Source organism: Bombina bombina, chromosome 3, assembly GCF_027579735.1.
Source record: "Bombina bombina isolate aBomBom1 chromosome 3, aBomBom1.pri, whole genome shotgun sequence".
In the NCBI taxonomy this organism is placed as follows: Eukaryota; Metazoa; Chordata; class Amphibia; order Anura; family Bombinatoridae; genus Bombina; species Bombina bombina.
The window spans coordinates 1,044,151,198-1,044,176,694 of NC_069501.1; the positions used below are offsets into that span (position 1 = coordinate 1,044,151,198).

Sequence of the window (25,497 nt, forward strand, 5' to 3'; positions counted from 1 at the left end):
AGGCCCATGTGGAAGCCACAGCCCTAGTGGAATGAGCTGTGATTCTTTCGGGAGGCTGCCGTCCGGCAGTCTCGTAAGCCAATCTGATGATGCTTTTAATCCAAAAAGAGAGAGAGGTAGAAGTTGCTTTTTGACCTCTCCTTTTACCGGAATAAACAACAAACAAGGAAGATGTTTGTCTAAAATCCTTTGTAGCATCTAAATAGAATTTTAGAGCGCGAACAACATCCAAATTGTGCAACAAACGTTCCTTCTTTGAAACTGGTTTCGGACACAGAGAAGGTACGATAATCTCCTGGTTAATGTTTTTGTTAGAAACAACTTTTGGAAGAAAACCAGGTTTAGTACGTAAAACCACCTTATCTGCATGGAACACCAGATAAGGAGGAGAACACTGCAGAGCAGATAATTCTGAAACTCTTCTGGCAGAAGAAATTGCAACTAAAAACAAAACTTTCCAAGATAATAATTTAATATCAACGGAATGCAAGGGTTCAAACGGAACCCCCTGAAGAACTGAAAGAACTAAATTGAGACTCCAAGGAGGAGTCAAAGGTTTGTAAACAGGCTTAATTCTAACCAGAGCCTGAACAAAAGCTTGAACATCTGGCACAGCAGCCAGTTTTTTGTGAAGTAACACCGACAAGGCAGAAATCTGTCCCTTCAGGGAACTTGCAGATAATCCTTTTTCCAATCCTTCTTGAAGGAAGGATAGGATCCTAGGAATCTTAACCTTGTCCCAAGGGAATCCTTTAGATTCACACCAACAGATATATTTTTTCCAAATTTTGTGGTAAATCTTTCTAGTTACAGGCTTTCTGGCCTGAACAAGAGTATCGATAACAGAATCTGAGAACCCTCGCTTCGATAAAATCAAGCGTTCAATCTCCAAGCAGTCAGCTGGAGTGAAACCAGATTCGGATGTTCGAACGGACCCTGAACAAGAAGGTCTCGTCTCAAAGGTAGCTTCCAAGGTGGAGCCGATGACATATTCACCAGATCTGCATACCAAGTCCTGCGTGGCCACGCAGGAGCTATCAAGATCACCGACGCCCTCTCCTGATTGATCCTGGCTACCAGCCTGGGGATGAGAGGAAAGGGCGGGAACACATAAGCTAGTTTGAAGGTCCAAGGTGCTACTAGTGCATCCACTAGAGCCGCCTTGGGATCCCTGGATCTGGACCCGTAGCAAGGAACTTTGAAGTTCTGACGAGAGGCCATCAGATCCATGTCTGGAATGCCCCACAGCTGAGTGACTTGGGCAAAGATTTCCGGATGGAGTTCCCACTCCCCCGGATGCAATGTCTGACGACTCAGAAAATCCGCTTCCCAATTTTCCACTCCTGGGATGTGGATAGCAGACAGGTGGCAGGAGTGAGACTCCGCCCATAGAATGATTTTGGTCACTTCTTCCATCGCTAGGGAACTCCTTGTTCCCCCCTGATGGTTGATGTACGCAACAGTTGTCATGTTGTCTGATTGAAACCGTATGAACTTGGCCCTCGCTAGCTGAGGCCAAGCCTTGAGAGCATTGAATATCGCTCTCAGTTCCAGAATATTTATCGGTAGAAGAGATTCTTCCCGAGACCAAAGACCCTGAGCTTTCAGGGATCCCCAGACCGCGCCCCAGCCCATCAGACTGGCGTCGGTCGTGACAATGACCCACTCTGGTCTGCGGAATGTCATCCCTTGTGACAGGTTGTCCAGGGACAGCCACCAACGGAGTGAGTCTCTGGTCCTCTGATTTACTTGTATCTTCGGAGACAAGTCTGTATAGTCCCCATTCCACTGACTGAGCATGCACAGTTGTAATGGTCTTAGATGAATGCGCGCAAAAGGAACTATGTCCATTGCCGCTACCATCAACCCGATCACTTCCATGCACTGAGCTATGGAAGGAAGAGGAACGGAATGAAGTATCCGACAAGAGTCTAGAAGTTTTGTTTTTCTGGCCTCTGTTAGAAAAATCCTCATTTCTAAGGAGTCTATAATTGTTCCCAAGAAGGGAACCCTTGTTGACGGGGATAGAGAACTCTTTTCCACGTTCACTTTCCATCCGTGAGATCTGAGAAAGGCCAGGACGATGTCCGTGTGAGCCTTTGCTTGAGGAAGGGACGACGCTTGAATCAAAATGTCGTCCAAGTAAGGTACTACAGCAATGCCCCTTGGTCTTAGCACAGCTAGAAGGGACCCTAGTACCTTTGTGAAAATCCTTGGAGCAGTGGCTAATCCGAAAGGAAGCGCCACGAACTGGTAATGTTTGTCCAGGAATGCGAACCTTAGGAACCGATGATGTTCCTTGTGGATAGGAATATGTAGATACGCATCCTTTAAATCCACCGTGGTCATGAATTGACCTTCCTGGATGGAAGGAAGAATAGTTCGAATGGTTTCCATCTTGAACGATGGAACCTTGAGAAACTTGTTTAAGATCTTGAGATCTAAGATTGGTCTGAACGTTCCCTCTTTTTTGGGAACTATGAACAGATTGGAGTAGAACCCCATCCCTTGTTCTCTTAATGGAACAGGATGAATCACTCCCATTTTTAACAGGTCTTCTACACAATGTAAGAATGCCTGTCTTTTTATGTGGTCTGAAGACAACTGAGACCTGTGGAACCTCCCCCTTGGGGGAAGTCCCTTGAATTCCAGAAGATAACCTTGGGAGACTATTTCTAGCGCCCAAGGATCCAGAACATCTCTTGCCCAAGCCTGAGCGAAGAGAGAGAGTCTGCCCCCCACCAGATCCGGTCCCGGATCGGGGGCCAACATTTCATGCAGTCTTGGTAGCAGCGGCAGGTTTCTTGGCCTGCTTTCCTTTGTTCCAGCCTTGCATTGGTCTCCAAGCTGGCTTGGCTTGAGAAGTATTACCCTCTTGCTTAGAGGACGTAGCACCTTGGGCTGGTCCGTTTCTACGAAAGGGACGAAAATTAGGTTTATTTTTTGCCTTGAAAGGCCGATCCTGAGGAAGGGCGTGGCCCTTACCCCCAGTGATATCAGAGATAATCTCTTTCAAGTCAGGGCCAAACAGCGTTTTCCCCTTGAAAGGAATGTTAAGTAGCTTGTTCTTGGAAGACGCATCAGCCGACCAAGATTTCAACCAAAGCGCTCTGCGCGCCACAATAGCAAACCCAGAATTCTTAGCCGCTAACCTAGCCAATTGTAAAGTGGCGTCGAGGGTGAAAGAATTAGCCAATTTGAGAGCATTGATTCTGTCCATAATCTCCTCATAAGGAGGAGAATCACTATCGACCGCCTTTATCAGCTCATCGAACCAGAAACATGCGGCTGTAGCGACAGGGACAATGCATGAAATTGGTTGTAGAAGGTAACCCTGCTGAACAAACATCTTTTTAAGCAAACCTTCTAATTTTTTATCCATAGGATCTTTGAAAGCACAACTATCCTCTATGGGTATAGTGGTGCGTTTGTTTAAAGTGGAAACCGCTCCCTCGACCTTGGGGACTGTCTGCCATAAGTCCTTTCTGGGGTCGACCATAGGAAACAATTTTTTAAATATGGGGGGAGGGACGAAAGGAATACCTGGCCTCTCCCATTCTTTATTAACAATGTCTATTTTACATAGTTTCTCTGGGATGACCAACTTGTCACAATCATCCAGAGTGGATAATACCTCCTTAAGCAGAATGCGGAGATGTTCCAACTGAAATTTAAATGCAATCACATCAGGTTCAGCCTGTTGAGAAATGTTCCCTGAATCAGTAATTTCTCCCTCAGACAAAACCTCCCTGGCCCCATCAGACTGGGTTAGGGGCCCTTCAGAGATATTAATATCAGCGTCGTCATGCTCTTCAGTATCTAAACCAGAGCAGCCGCGCTTACGCTGACAAGTGTTTATTTTGGCTAAAATGTTTTTGACAGAATTATCCATTACAGCCGTTAATTGTTGCATAGTAAGGAGTATTGGCGCGCTAGATGTACTAGGGGCCTCCTGAGTGGGCAAGACTCGTGTAGACGAAGGAGGGAATGATGCAGTACCATGCTTACTCCCCTCACTTGAGGAATCATCTTGGGCATCATTGTCATTATCACATAAATCACATTTATTTAAATGAATAGGAATTCTGGCTTCCCCACATTCAGAACACAGTCTATCTGGTAGTTCAGACATGTTAAACAGGCATAAACTTGATAACAAAGTACAAAAACGTTTTAAAATAAAACCGTTACTGTCACTTTAAATTTTAAACTGAACACACTTTATTACTGCAATTGCGAAAAAACATGAAGGAATTGTTCCAAATTTATCAAATTTTCACCACAGTGTCTTAAAGCCTTAAAAGTATTGCACACCAAATTTGGAAGCTTTAACCCTTAAAATAACGGAACCGGAGCCGTTTTAAACTTTAACCCCTTTACAGTCCCTGGTATCTGCTTTGCTGAGACCCAACCAAGCCCAAAGGGGAATACGATACCAAATGACGCCTTCAGAAAGTCTTTTCTAAGTATCAGAGCTCCTCTCACATGCGACTGCATGCCATGCCTCTCAAAAACAAGTGCGCCACACCGGCGCGAAAATGAGGCTCTGCTTATGCTTTGGGAAAGCCCCTAAGGAATAAGGTGTCTAATACAGTGCCTGCCGATATTATTATATCAAAATACCCAGATAAAATGATTCCTCAAGGCTAAATATGTGTTAATAATGAATCGATTTAGCCCAGAAAAAGTCTACAGTCTTAATAAGCCCTTGTGAAGCCCTTATTTACGATCGTAATAAACATGGCTTACCGGATCCCATAGGGAAAATGACAGCTTCCAGCATTACATCGTCTTGTTAGAATGTGTCATACCTCAAGCAGCAAGAGACTGCACACTGTTCCCCCAACTGAAGTTAATTGCTCTCAACAGTCCTGTGTGGAACAGCCATGGATTTTAGTTACGGTTGCTAAAATCATTTTCCTCATACAAACAGAAATCTTCATCTCTTTTCTGTTTCTGAGTAAATAGTACATACCAGCACTATTTCAAAATAACAAACTCTTGATTGAATAATAAAAACTACAGTTAAACACTAAAAAACTCTAAGCCATCTCCGTGGAGATGTTGCCTGTACAACGGCAAAGAGAATGACTGGGGTAGGCGGAGCCTGGGAGGGATCATGTGACCAGCTTTGCTGGGCTCTTTGCCATTTCCTGTTGGGGAAGAGAATATCCCACAAGTAAGGATGACGCCGTGGACCGGACACACCTATGTTGGAGAAATAAATATTAATCCTAAAATAGCTATAATATAATTATAATTTATATTGTAGCTATATTAGGGTTTATTTTACAGGTAAGTATTTATCTTTAAATAGGAATAATTTATTTAATAAGAGTTAATTAATTTCGTTAGTTTAAAATTATATTTAATTTAGGGGGGTGTTAGTGTTAGGGTTAGACTTAGCTTTAGGGGTTAATACATTTATTAGAATAGCGGTGAGCTCCAGTCGGCAGATTAGGGGTTAATAATTGAAGTTAGGTGTCGGCGGTGTTAGGGAGGGCAGATTAGGGGTTAATACTATTTATTATAGGGTTAGTGAGGCGGATTAGGGGTTAATAACTTTATTATAGTAGCGCTCAGGTCCGCTCGGCAGATTAGGGGTTAATAAGTGTAGGCAGGTGGAGGCGACGTTGAGGGGGGCAGATTAGGGGTTAATAAATATAATATAGGGGTCGGCGGTGTTAGGGGCAGCAGATTAGGGGTACATACCTATAATGTAGGTAGCGGCTCTTTGCGGTCAGCAGATTAGGGGTTAATTATTGTAGGTAGCTGGCTGCGACGTTGTGGGGGGCAGGTTAGGGGTTAATAAATATAATACAGGGGTCGGCGGTGTTAGGGGCAGCAGATTAGGGGTACATAAGTATAACGTAGGTGGCGGTCGGCAGATTAGAGGTTAAAAAAATTTAATCGAGTGGCGGCGATGTGGGGGGACCTCGGTTTAGGGGTACATAGGTAGTTTATGGGTGTTAGTGTACTTTAGAGTACAGTAGTTAAGAGCTTTATGAACCGGCGTTAGCCCAGAAAGCTCTTAACTACTGACTTTTTTCTGCGGCTGGAGTTTTGTCGTTAGATTTCTAACGCTCACTTCAGACACGACTCTAAATACCAGAGTTAGAAAGATCCCATTGAAAAGATAGGATACGCAATTGACGTAAGGGGATCTGCGGTATGGAAAAGTCGCGGCTGAAAAGTGAGCGTTAGACCCTTTTTTGAGTGACTCCAAATACCGGCGGTAGCCTAAAACCAGCGTTAGGAGCCTCTAACGCTGGTTTTCACGGCTACCGCCAAACTCCAAATCTAGGCCATAGTTAAAGCGATCTATTGAACATCAATACACTGCTAATCCTGAGCTGAAAATGATTAGTGATAGACAGCTAGGCACATTTGCCATCCCTTATTGTCTAAGCAACCATGTTCAGCTCTGGCCCAGTAGCTACAGTAATGAATTGGAGAGTATAAGATCTACCAGTACCCCACGTCAACAATATTTTTTTTAATTTTATATAGAATGTTGCTACATATAAAAAATGTGACCATATGAAATGCAAAAATAACATTTATATAATTTTCTATACCATAAAAAGCACCAAAACGTCGAATAGATATGTTTAATAACAATTAAAATCAGAAGACAAAATGTATCATATGTCACTTTTTTTTACAATGTAAAATATGTGCTACTTTGATACTCACCCAGTTCTCCCATTTATTTTATAAGTTCAGAGAAAAATTGATCTATAAACCCTAACATCAAAAACACAACAGAATGGTTGCTGTGCCATATTGTTTTTAATGGTGATGAGCTACATCTAGAGGGACAAGTGAAAAGGGCACTCTCCTCTTTTAAATGAGGGTTCAAATGTCAATCTAGCGTAAACAGGAGTGGAGATAGGGGGGGGCATTAAAGCACCTCTCACCCTCAGGGAAAACATCCATTTATGTGCTGCTGCATGTTATTACCATTTTAAAGTCTAATTATCTGCATTTTATGGGCTTTTAAAGCCTTTCCTCCAGCCAGAACTAAAGTAACAGGGAAGTCCCTGCAGCTTTAGGGATTTTCTTGTTCTATGTGATGTCCACACGTATATATGTTGTGTTGTAAGTGTTTTCCAGTTTTGTAGGTTTACATAATTCTTCTTTCTATTTTACAAATACATGATACTTACATACACCTAGTTCCTTTTTTATTTATCTTTTAGCAATTTGATTGCTTTTAGAAAAAAAATATTTTCAGAGTATGTTGTTTAGCATCTATTACCTGATATTGGAACTTATAACAACTTTCATGCAATTATGCCCACTGCTCTTGCACAACCAATCATGCGAGAGCAAGGGCTGTTGTTCCAAGCCATCCTAACTGCACTGGGCAATAGCGCAGTTATGACGGCATGGAACGTCCAAGCTGTTTGGCTGTAATGAAGCCAATAGCGCTTCCAGAATAGGATCGGGACATGGTGGGCGTGCCTAGCATTGTAGGCTCACTCCCCTGACCCAATCCCATTATTGAAATCTCATGATTGCATGCACTGAATGTTGTTCCGATGTAGACAAATCAAATCGATCACAAAAGGGTTAATCACTCCAGTCAGATCAGTCCATTGAGATGGCGCACATAGGAAAGTCAAAATTAAACTTGCAAGAATCAGATAAAGCATGCAATTTTAAGACACTTTTAAACTTCCTTATATTTTCAAATGTGCTTTGTTCTCATGGTATCCATTGTTGAAAATGAATGCGCACATATCCTACACTAGTGGGAGCTAGCTGATGATTGGTGCCTGCATACATTTGTCTCTTGTAATTGGGTATCTAGATGTGTTTGGCTAGCTACCAGTAGTGCAATGTTGTTCCTTCAGCAAAGGATAACAAGAGAATGAAGCAAATTTGGTAATAAAAGTACATGTGAAAGTTGTTTAAAATGATATTTTCTATCCAAATCATGAAATCAATTTTGGGGTTTTTCTGTCCCTTTAAATTTGGTGGCAGGCTTCCACGAGTGAGCCTTCACTTTGAGGGCTCCAAAACCTCCAGAGAATCATAAATGGAGCTCAATACATATTTCTTCATGGTTTTGAAAATAATTGTATTTATCTAATGATGAATTATAATATATTTATATAATTAGGAATTATTTAGAACTTTAATATATATTTGAGAAATAAGTTTTATATTCATATTCCCATTTTCTATTTTGCCTTGAATATAAAATATACCTTTTTTAGGAAGATGGCTACCGGCCAGTTGAAAAAACAAATAACAGCAATTTAAATGCACTTTTGATATTTTATTAAACTTTATGATTATGATAAAAAAAAATACAATAAAGTCCTCTCTTGTAGAGACTTTGCTACAGAACTCACAATAAAGCGCATTATTGTCTTTTGTGACTGCAATGTCCCTTTAAGAGAGACAATGCATACACGTGGAACCTTACTTTTGGATATGGTCAGGGATAATTGCATTCTTCCACTTACACAGCAGATTTTTCTCAGTGGATTATTGAAAATAGCTAAATCTGCAAAGGTCCCATTTTTCATTCTTCCCTCTGAGTCACAGGACTATGGACAAGCTATTTTTTTTTAATGAAAGTCTTTTTATCACTTCATCCCTCAGGTGCAAATAAATGAAGCTTGGGCCCCCTGCAGGCAGCTATCTCTTTGTTACCTACTGAAAGTGTTTTCTGGAAAATTATTACATCTTCTCTAAGACTAAAGGGACGAAACAAAGAAAACAAAGTATGATGAATACTCTGCATAACTGATCTTTGCTATAAAAATACAAACAGAATACTGCCAAACGACATTATTTAGTGAAAATCTATAAAATCTCCAATGTATTCATTTTCTTTCACCTAACCTGCATGCAGCCAGAACAAAAGCAAAAACATAATTTATGTAAGAACTTACCTGATAAATTCATTTCTTTCATATTAACAAGAGTCCATGAGCTAGTGACGTATGGGATATACATTCCTACCAGGAGGGGCAAAGTTTCCCAAACCTTAAAATGCCTATAAATACACCCCTCACCACACCCACAAATCAGTTTAACGAATAGCCAAGAAGTGGGGTGATAAGAAAAAAAGTGCGAAGCATATAAAATAAGGAATTGGAATAATTGTGCTTTATACAAAAAAATCATAACCACCACAAAAAAGGGTGGGCCTCATGGACTCTTGTTAATATGAAAGAAATGAATTTATCAGGTAAGTTCTTACATAAATTATGTTTTCTTTCATGTAATTAACAAGAGTCCATGAGCTAGTGACGTATGGGATAATGACTACCCAAGATGTGGATCTTTCCACACAAGAGTCACTAGAGAGGGAGGGATAAAATAAAGACAGCCAATTCCTGCTGAAAATAATCCACACCCAAAATAAAGTTTAACAAAAAACATAAGCAGAAGATTCAAACTGAAACCGCTGCCTGAAGAACTTTTCTACCAAAAACTGCTTCAGAAGAAGAAAATACATCAAAATGGTAGAATTTAGTAAAAGTATGCAAAGAGGACCAAGTTGCTGCTTTGCAGATCTGGTCAACCGAAGCTTCATTCCTAAACGCCCAGGAAGTAGATACTGACCTAGTAGAATGAGCTGTAATTCTCTGAGGCGGAATTTTACCCGACTCAACATAGGCAAGATGAAATAAAGATTTCAACCAAGATGCCAAAGAAATGGCAGAAGCTTTCTGGCCTTTCCTAGAACCGGAAAAGATAACAAATAGACTAGAAGTCTTACAGAAAGATTTCGTAGCTTCAACATAATATTTCAAAGCTCTAACAACATCCAAAGAATGCAACGATGTCTCCTTAGAATTCTTAGGATTAGGACATAATGAAGGAACCACAATTTCTCTACTAATGTTGTTGGAATTCACAACTTTAGGTAAAAATTCAAAAGAAGTTCGCAACACCGCCTTATCCTGATGAAGAATCAGAAAAGGAGACTCACAAGAAAGAGCAGATAATTCAGAAACTCTTCTGGCAGAAGAGATGGCCAAAAGGAACAAAACTTTCCAAGAAAGTAATTTAATATCCAATGAATGCATAGGTTCAAATGGAGGAGCTTGAAGAGCCCCCAGAACCAAATTCAAACTCCAAGGAGGAGAAATTGACTTAATGACAGGCTTTATACGAACCAAAGCTTGTACAAAACAATGAATATCAGGAAGAATAGCAATCTTTCTGTGAAAAAGAACAGAAAGAGCAGAGATTTGACCTTTCAAGGAACTTGCGGACAAACCCTTATCTAAACCATCCTGAAGAAATTGTAATATTCTCGGTATTCTAAAAGAATGCCAAGAAAAATGATGAGAAAGACACCAAGAAATATAAGTCTTCCAGACTCTATAATATATCTCTCTGGATACAGATTTACGAGCCTGTAACATAGTATTAATCACAGAGTCAGAGAAACCTCTTTGACCAAGAATCAAGCGTTCAATCTCCATACCTTTAAATTTAAGGATTTCAGATCCTGATGGAAAAAAGGACCTTGAGACAAAAGGTCTGGTCTTAACGGAAGAGTCCACGGTTGGCAAGAGGCCATCCGGACAGGATCCGCATACCAAAACCTGTGAGGCCATGCCGGAGCTACCAGCAGAACAAACGAGCATTCCTTCAGAATCTTGGAGATTACTCTTGGAAGAAGAACTAGAGGCGGAAAGATATAGGCAGGATGATACTTCCAAGGAAGTGAAAATGCATCCACTGCCTCCGCCTGAGGATCCCGGGATCTGGACAGATACCTGGGAAGTTTCTTGTTTAGATGAGAAGCCATCAGATCTATTTCTGGAAGTTCCCACATTTGAACAATCTGAAGAAATACCTCTGGGTGAAGAGACCATTCGCCCGGATGCAACGTTTGGCGACTGAGATAATCCGCTTTCCAATTGTCCATACCTGGGATATAAACCGCAGAGATTAGACAGGAGCTGGATTCCGCCCAAACCAAAATTCGAGATACTTCTTTCATAGCCAGAGGACTGTGAGTCCCTCCTTGATGATTGATGTATGCCACAGTTGTGACATTGTCTTATCTGAAAACAATGAACAACTCTCTCTTCAGAAGAGGCCAAGACTGAAGAGCTCTGAAAATTGCACGGAGTTCCAAAATATTGATCAGAAATCTCACCTCCTGAGATTCCCAAACCCCTTGTGCCGTCAGATACCCCCACACAGCTCCCCAACCTGTAAGACTTGTATCTGTTGAGATTATAGTCCAGGTCGGAAGAACAAAGAAGCCCCCTGAACTAAACGATGGTGATCTGTCCACCATGTCAGAGAGTGTCGTAAAATCGGTTTAAAGATATTAATTGAGATATCTTTGAGTAATCCCTGCACCATTGGTTCAGCATACAGAGCTGAAGAGGTCGCATGTGAAAACGAGCAAAGGAGATCGCATCTGATGCGGCAGTCCTAAGACCCAACATTTCCATGCATAAGGCTACCAAAGGGAATGATTGTGACTGAAGGTTTTGACAAGCTGATATCAATGTTAAACTTCTCTTGTCTGACAAGGACAGAGTCATAGACACTGAATTTATCTAGAAACCTAAAAAGGTTACCCTTGTCTGAGGAATCAATGAACTGATTGGTAAATTGATCCTCCAACCATGAACTTGAAGAAACAACACAAGTCGATTCGTATGAGATTCTTCGAAAATAAGAAGACTGAGCAAGTACCAAGATATCGTCCAAATAAGGAAATACCAAAACCCTATTCTCTGATTACAGAAAGAAGGGCACCGAGAACCTTTGAAAAAAATTCTTGGAACTGAGGCTAGGCCAAACAGTAGAGCCACAAAACTGGTAATGCTTGTCTAAAAAGAGAATCTCAGACACTAAAAGTGATCTGGATGAATCGGAATATGCAGATACACATCCTGTAAATCTATTGTAGACATATAATGCCCTTGCTAAACAAAAGGCAGGATAGTCCTACAGTAACCATCTTGAATGTTGGTATCCTAACATAACGATTCAATAATGATAGATCCAGAACTGGTCTGAAGGAATTGACCTTCTTTGGTACAATGAAGAGATAAAATAAAACCCCAGCCCCTGTTCCAGAACTGGAACTGGCATAAATACTCCAGCCAACTCTAGATCTGAAACACATTTCAGAAATGCTGAGCCTTGCTGTGTCAACTGGGACACGGGAAAGAAAAGAATCTCTTAGCAGGAGGCCTTAACTTGAAGCCAATTCTGTACCTTTCTGAAACAATGTTTCTGAAACCAGAGATTAAGAACGGAATTGATCCAAATTTCTTTGAAGAAAACGTAATCTGCCCCATACCAGCTGAGCTGGAATAAGGGCCGCACCTTCATAGATACTTAGGAGCTGGCTATAGGTTTCTATAAGGCTTGGATATATTCCAAACTGGAAATAGTTTCCAAACTGATACCGCTCCTGAGGATGAAGGATCAGGCTTTTGTTCCTTGTTGTGAGGAAAGGAACGAAATGATTATTTACCCTGGAAAGAAAGGGAAAGCAAAGTTGACTTAGAAGACATGTCAGCATTCCAAGTTTAATCCATAAAGCTTTTCTAGCTAAAATAGCTAGAGACATATACCTGACATCAACTCTAATGATATCAAAAGATGGTATCACCAATAAAATTATTAGCATGTTATAGAATAATAATAATGCTATAAAATTATGATCTGTTACTTGTTGCGCTAAAGCTTCTAACCAAAAAGTTGAAGCTGTAGCAACATCCGCTAAAAATATAGCAGGTCTAAGAAGATTACCTGAACATAAGTAAGCTTTTCTTAGAAAAGATTCAATTTTCCTATCTAAAGGATCCTTAAATGAAGTACTATCTGCCATAGGAATAGTAGTACATTAGCAGGAGTAGAGACAGCCCCATAACCTTAGGGATTTTTGTCCCAAAAAACTCTAATCTGTCAGATGGCACAGGATATAATTTGCTTAAACGTCTAGAAGGAGTAAATAAATTACCCAAATTATTCCATTCCCTGGAAATTACTTCAGAAATAGCATCAGGGAGATAAAACACTTCTGGAATAACTACAGGAGATTTAAAAACCTTATTTAAACGTTTACATTTAGTATCAAGAGGACCAGAATCCTCTATTTCTAATGCAAATAACACTTCTTTAAGTAAAGAACGAATAAATTCCATCTTGAACAAATACAAAGATTTATCAGCATCAACCTCTGAGACAGAAACCTCTGAACCAGAAGAACCATTATCAGTATCAGAATGATGATGTTCATTTAAAAATTCATCTGAAAAAAAGAGAAGTTTTAAAAGACTTTTATGTATACTAGAAGGAGAAATAACAGACATAGCCTTCTTAATGGATTTAAAAAATAAAATCTCTTATGTTATCAGGAACACTCTGAAAATTAGATGTTGACGGACAGCAACAGGTAATGTAACAGTACTAAAGGAAATTTTATCTGCATTAATAAGTTTGACATGACATGCAATACAAATAACAGCTGGAGAAAACAGATACCAAAAGTTTATAGCAGACTTAGCTTGGTAGCTCCAGCACTGTGCAGTGATTTTCCTGTAGTATCTTCTGACTCAGTTGCAACGTGGAACATCTTGCAATATGTAAAAGAAAAAAACAACATATAAAGCAAAATTGATCAAATTCCTTAAATGACAGTTTCAGGAATGGGAAAAAAATGCCAGTGAACAAGCTTCTAGCAACCAGAAGCAATAAATAATGAGACTTAAATAATGTGGAGACAAAAATGACGCCCATATTTTTTAGCGCCAAAAAAGACGCCCACATTATTTGGCGCCTAAATGCTTTTGGCGCCAAAAATGACGCCACATCCGGAACGCCGACATCTTTGACGCAAAATAACGTCAAAAAATGACGCAACTTCCGGCGACACGTATGACGCCGGAAACGGAAAAGAATTTTTGCGCCAAAAAAGTCCGCGCCAAGAATGACGCAATAAAATGAAGCATTTTCAGCCCCCGCGAGCCTAACAGCCCACAGGGAAAAAAGTCAAATTTTTGAGGTAAGAAAAAATATGATAATTCAATGCATAATCCCAAATATGAAACTGACTGTCTGGAAATAAGGAAAGTTGAACATTCTGAGTCAAGGCAAATAAATGTTTGAATACATATATTTAGAACTTTATAAATAAAGTGCCCAACCATAGCTTAGAGTGTCACAGAAAATAAGACTTACTTACCCCAGGACACTCATCTACATGTTTGTAGAAAGCCAAACCAGTACTGAAACGAGAATCAGTAGAGGAAATGGTAAATATAAGAGTATATCGTCGATCTGAAAAGGGAGGTAAGAGATGAATCTCTACGACCGATAACAGAGAACCTTATGAAATAGACCCCGTAGAAGGAGATCACTGCATTCAATAGGCAATACTCTCTTCACATCCCTCTGACATTTACTGCACGCTGAGAGGAAAACCGGGCTCCAACTTGCTGCGGAGCGCATATCAACGTAGAATCTAGCACAAACTTACTTCACCACCTCCCTTGGAGGCAAAGTTTGTAAAACTGATTTGTGGGTGTGGTGAGGGGTGTATTTATAGGCATTTTAAGGTTTGGGAAACTTTGCCCCTCCTGGTAGGAATGTATATCCCATACGTCACTAGCTCATGGACTCTTGTTAATTACATGAAAGAAATAAGAAATTTAGCCTGTGAAAGGTATCACAGGTGTCCAAGTGCCAAAACTACAAGACAATTGGTAGTGCATTGATACAAAGAGAAGGGGAATATAAAGCTTATCAAATTTGTTTCTCAGAATGGAAGATGGAACGGAGTCAAAAAAACAGAGACAGTTACTGGTCAAATAGGTCCAACAGATGGCTAATATGAAATGCCCAACGATATTGGGCACAAATTGTAGTGGTAACACAGAACTTAGTTGAAGAATAGAGGCAAACAATGAATGATAGTTTGGGTCCCTGAGATAAGACTTTATGAAAAGCACTTAATGCCAAGACTCTTACATTATATTCCAAGCATGACTACACACATTGTACAGGAAAACAACATGAAATGCCTATAAAATGGAACCAGTGGGCATCACAGCACACAACAGCTTTCATATCAATAACAATATCTGACTTGTTAGTTTCCTTTTTGTTATGCAGTATTGCTAGTATTTTTTGGGGGAAAGAAACACTGGCATTTATATGTGCAGCTAGCAAAAAAAAAAAGACACAAACAAATATCAGTGCCAAAGTATATGCCAAGGTTATTAGGAACATTACAATTCTCTATACTTCTTGCTGTTCAACTGAACACAGTGATTCAGAGTAGATAGAAGACAAAAGTTCATAATATTTATAATATTTTGCAAGCCAAAAATAAGCATTCATTTCCCTTGTGATTAATGAATTAAAAAACAATTACACAGAGCATTAGGACCGTTAAAGCTGAACAGCTGATACTGAACTCATTAATTGATGGGTGGAAACTATGAAGCGTTACTTGGAATACTTAAATGAGATCATAACGCATTAATGACATCAATAAATATGTTTAATAGGTTAAAATGTACGCAATCAATTTGACCTGTTCTTAAATGTTAACAAATTTTATAATTGAAAAGGAAATATTACCATTTTCCAAAATTAAATGTAGATATTATTATTTTTTATTACTTATTATCTTTAAACAAATATTATAGTGACTCTACATACTCAGATATATAATACAGTTACTAATTTTATTGTAGTAGATTTGTATTTGTTCATCTTGTCTTGTTTGGTTGATGGTGAGAACAGGAGATAAGTACAAATACAATCCCAAGTTTTAAAGGAACAGTAACAGTCAAAATTAAATTTTATAGAGCGCACAATTTCAATAATGAAATTTGCTTTGTTTTCTTGATATAATTTGTTGAAGAGTAAATCTAGGGAGGCTGATAGGAGCACAGGAGCGTACACACGCCTTTAGCAGTCTGTGGCAGCATTGTCTGTAACTATGTATAACATTGCTATAAACAATGTTGCAAACACTGCTGCCAGATGGCTACAGACACATGCACACTCCTGAGCTCATCTAGAATTACTCTTAAGAGAAAATACCAAAAGAACTAAGCAAAATTGATAATATAATGATAATAAATTTAAGTTTAATTTTTCCTTTACTGTCCCTTTAAGGTACCACTTCAACTTCAATATAGAGTATATGTACAAGTCCATGTTTTAAGCTGCGTCTTCCTTACTAGTTGATTGTCGCCTACCTGAATACAGGAACCTGCAGATGTTTTCTTCTCACTTGAATGAACCTGTCCCGCATATCACAGATGGTCTCTTTTTCTCGTAGACATTTCCCTAACTGGGTCTCTAACTGTTTGTCCTTGTGGCGGTGAAACCTACAGGGCAGCATATCTTAGGGTATTCCACTAGCCCCTCATAATGGAGCACAAGCATTGAGCAGAACAGAATATAGTGGTGTAGGTTTACAAAGTTACTGAATTAGCCAGATGTTTGTGCCTGTAAAGAGCTGGGAGGAGAAACTGTCCGGAGAGAGGGAGGGAGTCATTTTAGATGTTAAGCAATAACATCTGACAAAGTTATTTTTTTTTTCTCTAACGTCAACAAACACAATAGAATATGTTGGCTTGAAACATAGGATTATTAACTATTTCTGTATTAGAGATGCTCAGCCTTTAAATTCCTAGTAAATGCAACAAGTTTCTCAGGTTATAGAAAGTATGTGCTATTTATATTTAAGCTACAAATACTCACTTAAATTAATGTTTTACTTTTTTATTATATTTTTCTATCTCACATCCCTTATTTGCTTTAGTTTTAGAGCAGAACCTCAGAGCTTTGAGATTAATACCTGTTTGAGAAAACAATAAATGAAATAAAACAACTTCACAATGCTTTATGTTTACTAGTGCAGGAGGGTGAAAAGCTCAGATGATTTACAGAGCTCTCTACATTGAGGAAGAAATTCAGCAAGTGATAAAATCCTGTCTCAATTTTGCATCTTCCTGTTGACAATATTCTAGCACTAGACACAAATTTAAAGGGATAGGAAAGTCAAAGTGAAAGGTGCATGATTCATATAGAGCACAACACTTTTTAATTCACTTTCATTTTCAAATTTGCTTTGCTCTCTTGGTATCCCTTGTTGAAAAATAATATGCACATATGTTATACTAGTGAGAGTTAGCTGGTGATTGGTGCCTGCAAACATTTCTCACATGTGATTGGCTAACTAGATGTGTTTTGCCAGCTGCCAGTATTGCAATACTGTTCCTTCAGCAAAGGATAACAAGAGAATGAAGCACATTTGATAATAGAATTAAAGTGGAAAGTTGTTCAAAATTGTATGTTCTATCCGTATTGTTAAAAAAAAAAAAATGTTGGGGTTTCCTATCCCTTTAAAAGGACATTTTAACCATCTCTCATACACTTTGGATACATTACCCTACAGAAACTGTCTAATGCAAAACTGCATGCTCTAATTGATTGTACTGCTAAAATGCTTGTTTATGCATTGTGTACCTATTAAATGATTCATTATCTACCTCTGTCCAAGCCAGAAAAGCATTCGCTGAAAGGAGAGACAAGGTAAAAAACTAAAAAGAGGTCAGGAGATATGCAACACCACTACACCCTAGTAATCATCTGTCATATTCCTAGAGGGTGTAAATCAATTTTGTTGGCGGTTGCATTTGGGTTACTGTACATATGACTTGCTTGACTGCTTAAATGTCCTACAATGGACTTTAAGGGATATATTTTCTAAGCAGCGCTTTCTCCATGCGTAAAGTTTCCGACTCGCAGGAAACAGAAGTTAAGAAGCAGCGGTCATAAGACCACTGCTCCTTAACTTGTCCACCACCTTTTAGGTTGTGGACTGCAATCATCCCGATCCAATACGATCGGGATAATTGACACCACCTGCTAGCAGCCGATTGGCCACAGGTAAGCAGGGGGCGGCTTTGCACAAGCATTTTACTAGAAATGCTTTTGCAATGATAAATGTTGACAGCGTATTCTGTCTGCATTTATCGAGGTCGAGTGGACATGATTCGCTGTAGCGAATCATGTTCGCTTGCCCTTGTTAAATTTACCCATAACAGTGGATAAATCATTGCAGAAAATGTGACTTGCAAAATTAGTTTATTACAGCATGGCCAGATTACGAGTGGAGCAGTATTTAGTGCTTTTGCTTGTGCGCTAATTGCACTAGAAGTAATTTTATTCCGCACATCAGGTTGCGCTTGTATTACAAGTTAAAAGTAAAAAGTTATCGCCCTTGCGCTAACCTGATGTGCACAAAATGCTGAACTTTCAATATCACGCGCACGATTCCCCCATAGAAGTCAATTAAAAAATAAAAGGAAATGGAGAAAACACTCCACTCACATGCTTACCTGAACGCATATTCTCAAATGCACATTCCAATGTTCTTCACATAGCAGAATATGTTCTATTTATTCTTAAATCCTATAGGATTAGGCTGATTGACACCCTCTGCTGCAGGGGTGGCATTGCACAAGCAGTTCACAAGAACTGCTTGTGCAATGATAAATGCCAACAACGTATGCTGTCGACATTCATCAATGTTTGTCGGACATGATCCGATGAGCAGATTATGTCGGACAGATGATAAACAAGCCCCAATGTCTGGATGGCAGCATATGATGCCCTAAAATATACACATCTTTCTGCATTTATGGTGCCCTCACAGATATGCAAGTTACCCATGCCATGGGCACTGACACACCTCCATACCATGACAGGCGCTGGCTTTTGGACCTGACGCTGGTAACAGCTTGGATGGTCCTTTACCTCTTTGACCCGGAAAACATGATGGCTGTTTTATCCAAAAACAATTTGAAATGTTGACTCGTCGGACCACAAAACACGATTCCACTGTGCTACTGATTATCTCAGATAAGGCAGAGCCCAGAGAAATCAGCGTAGATTCTGGGCAGTGTTGATGTATGACTTCTTCTTTGCATAGTAAAGCCTTAACTTGCATCTGTGGATGCATTTGCAAATGGTGTTGACTGACAAAGGTTTACCAGATGGTTTTTGAGACAGTGATGTCTGAGGGATCAAAGATCACGCACATTCAGAAGTGGTTTTGACCGGATTCCTTGAATCTTTTAATTATATTGTGCACTGTAGAAGGTGAAATGCCCAAAATCCTGCTGTTTTGTGTTTGGGGAATGTTGTCGGTGATTCCTGACAGACTTCTCGGTTACTGCAAGCACAACGGATACATTTGTACAGGTTCAGCCAACATAACATTACAAGCGTGAGAAGGGAAAAGGACAATGGGATTGGAGTAAAGGGTTGTTTCAACAGCGGGATGCCAGTGATCTGGAGAGACTTTTCTACCTAACAAATTTGTACGGCACTTACCTCATTCTAAATAAAGTATCTGATTGTAAGTAGGAAGTTTACCTATCACTGCGGGTATTTGGGCACATCAACTAACCATTGATTTTGAATCAGATTGTGTTCACTTGGATTCTCTGAGAACTGCCTTATTATTATTCACTTGTTGGGACTTTTTTTTATATCTTCTATACAAGAAAATTATTTTGTGGACTTATATTAATAATATTGCAATATATACATGAATGTTACTATAAATTAGAAACATTTGAGTGTTTTCTACTTTTTGATCTCTTACAACAGCAAATTAAGGGACAAATACTGTTTATGAGTAACTGATTTATCATCATTATTAGAGGATTAGAACTGGTCAAGTTCTGTGCCTATAAACCATTCTTCTTATCCATATATACTGTATATATATATATATATATATATATATATATATATATATATATATATATATATGTGTGTGTGTGTCAGTATATTATCCTTGATAATTTGACTAGATGATTATGTTGCAGAAAGTAGATAAGAGGCTAAATAGCAGTTAGTGACACAAAGCCTGTTTTGTTTTAAACAGCCCAGCCACACAGGAGTTAAAAGATAGTTCCTGGCCATTATTCCCTTTATTACTTTTATTCTGCACTTTTTAACCTTTCAATAATGTGGAACTAGCTTTGTACCACTTTTCCTGACAAAAGCCTCCTAGATGTGTCTTACTGTACCACTTGTCACTCCCGCAAGCATTCTACCAAAATGCACTGGAATGAAAGCTTTCAAACATTTGGGACTCCCTCTAGAAGCCGGGTGATTCACTGTTAAACTTTTCAGACAGGGCTAAAGGCTATGTCCAGGAATCTAATGTGGACACAAGGGGGTTAGCAGGGGACTGTATATAATTGAATTTTTCATGTTTACATATCACACCTTTTACTGTATAAAAACCTGTGTCTTGACCATTAAAGTGACTTACTCTCTACTGCACTAAGCCTTGTCTGGTGTTTGTATTGGAGGAAAAAAGCTTATTTCACTACAGAGCTCAAGATAGTAATGCTAGTTCCTGGTGTTCTCTGGTGGAACTTGGAGAAGGTTATACAGCACAGCAGGACTGCTCTGGACCTCAAATCAAGCTCCCAGGTCCCATCACAAAGTTAAATTGTTAGGTTATAGATATTTCTTTATCCTGATTGGACACTGTCTCTTTAAATTGGGAGACTGTGGCATGATGGTTATCTATATGATTAAGTGCCGTTCTAGGCACAAAGCGTGTAAGGTTGTTCTGCCCATCGCTTCTATTTTTAATGCATCAATTCAAGTTACTTTTTACTTATTTTTTTCAGTGCCTTTAATGTGCTGCTGTGTTTGGATTTTCTTTGTCCATTTGCAGCTCACTCAGCCACTTCCAGCGTGCATTCCCGCAGTGGTTTTCTGTTCCCCTGTTCTTTAAGCAGCAGAATAGGATCTAGGAGCGCCATCTAGTACAGTTTGCTGTTTGTAGGTTATAGACATTTATTGCACAAATACTGAACTTTTTATTTGTGCTCATTTGAAGGACAGATATATATGTCTGCATATGCAAAATGTGAGACTAAGAAATTCTGAATGTAAGAGAATCTAAACATACTAATAGCAAAGGATTTGCATTATTTTTATTTTTGTTTTTAAGAGAAATTACTCTCATACATAGCATCCATCACCTGGTTATCAGTCTGCTCTTGTAGGAAATTTCAGTCTGCTGAACATTAATCATTGAGACTGCTGACTAGAGTTAGATTTAGACTGAAGTGGATGCAGTTGGGGGAAGCGTCATTTCATTATTGAACCCAAGTAGAACAATGTCTTGAGTTGGCCCTGATCATTGTTCATCATTTAAGAATGTTGGCCACAGCTGGGAGTAATTATTTATTAAGGGAACTGAAGTTATTATTCCCGTACTTGTTTTTCAAACTTTGTTAAAAAAAACAAAAAACAATCTAAACTAACAAGTTGACTATTTATAAAGTTGATGACTTACTTCAATTGCTACCAGATTCGATCATCTGGTTCCTTTACCACTGCATGTAAGCAGGAAGAATATACTGCTACTATATTGGGGACGTGGTTAAATTAGCTTTCTTTCATTTGTGAAATGTACTTAAACATTATCAAACAATCAGCTATGTTCTATACATAAAATAAAGAGATGAAACATCTGTGTCTTCCAATGAAAAAAATCATAGTAAAATTGAAGCTCTCAGTGTTAAAAATGGTTATCTCCGCTGTAATTGTTTTTATTCTTGGAAAACAGTGACATTAAGAAAACTCTATCATGCGTTCAGTTCCAAAGTTATTACATGTATCCTATTCATTACAGAATGGCGACTAGTGTGTTAACACTATTGAATTAAAGGACCAGTCAATACAGTAGATTTGCATAATCAGCAAATACATGATAAATGCGGACATGATTCCCTGTGACATTTATCATTGCACAAGCATATGCTGTCAACATTTATCATTGCACAAGCATTTTTTAATGAAATGCTTGTGCAATTCCGCCCCCTGCACATTCGCGGACAATCGGCCGCTAGCAGGGGGTATCAATCATCCCGATCATATCTGATCGGGATGATTGCTGTTCGCCACCTCAGAGGTGGTGGACGAGTTAAGGAGTTATGGTGGTGCTGCTTCTTAACTCCTGATTCCGGTGAGCCTTTCCGGCGAGCATGCAATGAGCAGCATTTGCTGCTTAGTAAATCGACCCCTTACTCTGAACTTCAAATGAGTAGTAGATTTTTTTTCTGACAAATTTCAAAGTTATGTCTTGTATCACAAATGCATATACTGTAAGTATATTCTGTGAATTCATGCACATGCTCAGTAGGAGATGGTGACTCAAAAAGTGTAAATATAAAATGAATATGCACATTTAGTTAATGGAAACAAATAGGAAAGTTGATTAAAATTGCATGCTCTATCTGAATCATGACTTGAGTGTCGCTTTAACTTCTTTGAATAACATAGCAATTGGAGAGGCTGGAAAAGTTGAAGAAGCTAGAGAGGTTTTCTAGTGAATTTATTCCAGTAGCTATAAGGTCAGTTCTGTGACTTAAAATTGGGCGAGAGGGGACATAAGCAGAGATGTAGTTGTTATTTGGCAGAGGCAGAATTGCAGGTGCTCTGTGGTCATAGCTGGTCAGGTCTGAGGTGTTACTAAGAATTCTGTGGTATTTTTAGGTCAAGTGACAGCAGTGAGAACAACAATTTTCACCCTCTGTTGCATGTACTTATCGCACCCATGATGTAACCTAAAAGACAGAGGTGGCTTAGCTTTAGACATGTGCGTTTTAATTCGTTCCGAATCGAAATTCAGCCGAATTTGTTAAATTAGGAGATTCTGATCAATTCGAATTTCCAAATTACGGTAGTACCGAATCTACCGAATAAATCCGAATTAGTTCGGATTTATTCGTTACATTCGGATGGCCATGGATTACACTAGTATTGTACAGTATATTAGCTTATATCACTCTGCTATGGGTTACACCTAATATACAGTACATAATACTAGTCTAATACACAGCACATCCCACCAAACACATAGCGAAATTCCGAATTTCCGAATCGAACCGAACCAAATCCAGCCGAATTTATTCGAATCCGAATGAATCCGAAACGAATTTATTCAAATTTTTCTGAATTCGAATCGATCCGAACCGAAATTCGAAAACATCCGAATCGATCCGAACCAAATTTTTCAGCCATGCACAAGTCTACTTAGCTTCCCTTTGCAACCCCTTAGACTCCTGACAATGTAAGTTATCACTCAACCAGGTTCTACACAGTGAATAATAATACTTTTTTAGGAAAAAATTTGTATGACTGCTATGAGCCAACATGTTTGTTTTTCATCCATCAATTAGAATTTAGCTGTGAAATTTGCCTTTTATCCTATTACTGATGACTGCCAGCAAAAAAAAAAATAAAAAAAAAAAAATGATGTGCTGGTGGTGAAAAGATGAATAATGAAAATATCTTTCAAAACTTTATCTACCTTTTATGGAGACAATTACAGAATCATTGGCAACTTGTTAAAAAAAGTGTTGGTTTCTGGGTTTACTATACAGAGAAGAAACAAGTATCAAAAGTCACTGGATAAAAATGAAATGTGTCAATTGTTTATATGCTAAACATGTAAGCAACTTAACATGGATCTGGTTATGAAGAAAGTATACAAATAAGTGTTTTGAAGTTGAAAAAGAAAAAAAAAGGGAGAAAAAAGTGCCACTAAATGCTGTTCTGTTGTGCACATGATTAGGTTACACACAGTTACTGAGCTGATTCATGGAGGGTAATTAGGCTGCCAATTGAGGCTTATTTATCTTTTTCGTATGACCAGTGAGTGAGCACATCTCCCTTGGCCCAACACATGATATATAAATAATATGTTTGTATAAGCTATAGGTTTGTAATAGGCAGTTAACCAATTAGAGGAGTGGGTGGGTTCATGTTTGAGTTTGATTTTAGTTTAAAATTTTGCAGGCCCCTAGCATTATTGCTCAAATTATTCAGAGCTTAGTGATAATGAAGCTAAAATAGAGCTGCTACACAAATGTTGTTACCATGTTATTGAGTAATGATTCCATTTAGGAACAGAAATCCATTTAAAAATATGAAAAGGTGGGGGGGGGGCGTGTCTCACCAGCGCCATGATCAGTAGCAAAATAAGAAAGCTCCTCATACAGAAATGACAATATTATAATTATCTTCTCTGAATTCTGTCATAATGCTTTATATCTTCACACATTTGCTGTGGAGAAGTTAAGGAGCTGAATGATCTACTTTTCTTTATGTAAGCACCAGCAGAACTTAAACTACTCAAGCTTGACGGAGGCGGCTGGTATATAAAGGCATACTTTCCCCCCCTCGGTTTCCTCTATAACCGAGTAAAGCAGTGTTCATCTGCAGCCAACTCTAAGTAACCAAACGATTCATCCACTATGGGGGAGCAGCAAGTGACTCTTTGGGCTTTATTGGAAGAATGTTCACGGAAGATGGATGAGGGGTATGACGACATTGTGAGCACCATTAGGAATATCCCGAAAAAAGATGGCGACGGGCAATCTAGGCGCCAAGGAAGAGCAAATTATACCCTGGCAGAGGTATTGTTAGATGACAGACAGGCAGCAGATCTCTCGATAAAAGAGCTTACCACGATCACACAAGAAGCCACTTACCCTGGAGTTGAGTCGTGCGCACCAGGTGACTCACTTCGTCTGACGCTGGGTGAGTCGGGTGCTGAGAGCTTGAGCGTGTTCCAGGCCGGCGATGGTGAGAGAACACTGATCACAACGGACCGAGCATATCTGAGACTGCTGACCTCCTTGCTGATTGAAGAACCAGGAGCAGACACTGACACTCAGTTATCCCGCATGGGAGGTACGGCCGACTCCCATAGACGGGATATGGCTGTCATTTATTGTGTCCCCGCATTGGAGAGATGTATGTTGGTGGATCCGCTTGTGTTCCCACTCCGGAGCCTAGCAAGGCATCAAGTAAGAGAGTTTAGGCAGGAGGTAGCTGCGGTTATCAAGAGGTTCATAAAATGGGACTGGGACTCTCACTACTATGTACACAATTGGAGTCGTATGGGAGTGGGCTAGAGTGGAAAGTGTGGTATATGCCCTGGCAGAACTCAGGCAAATGCAGAAACAACTTTTTTCCTAATCTTAGACTGCCCTCCTATTGCAGAAATATGGATGCATATACTGGTGCCATTGGGGGACTTTATGTATGGACTTATTTTTCAAATGTCACTCCGTTTCATGGTGGACAGCAGTATACAGTTTATTTTGTAGATTGTTTTAATGTTATGTGTTCTAGAAGCTTCTATTTGTACATATTTGATTAAGCTGTCTCAACATGAGGCTTATCCTCTTTATATATATATTCTGTATACAAAGCTCCTGTAAACATATATGATATAACATGCCAGTATTTTTCTAAGTTTCCTTGTCCAGTTCAGAGGGGTATTAGCACCCTTTTACCTGTAGAGAAATGAATGGGTGTTGGGCCTGGAATCTGCTTAAACCCCACATAGGGCACATCTAGGTACATAGGTGGCCACTTTCATCACCATATGGAGTCTATATATAACTCTTGCTTGTGAGTTAT

At 39.2% G+C, this 25,497-nt stretch overlaps 1 protein-coding gene across 1 annotated transcript in view; it reads right to left on the reverse strand.

Annotated features, from left to right (window-relative positions):
* PDE1B (phosphodiesterase 1B) overlaps positions 1–16,464 on the reverse strand; it is a 276,806-nt gene extending 260,342 nt beyond the window's left edge. The window contains exon 1 of the mRNA XM_053708266.1: positions 16,218–16,464. Within this exon, the coding sequence (XP_053564241.1) occupies positions 16,218–16,363 (146 nt within the window). The 5' untranslated portion in view covers positions 16,364–16,464. The remainder of the gene's footprint in view (positions 1–16,217) is intronic.
* Between the last annotated feature and the right edge of the window lie 9,033 nt (positions 16,465–25,497).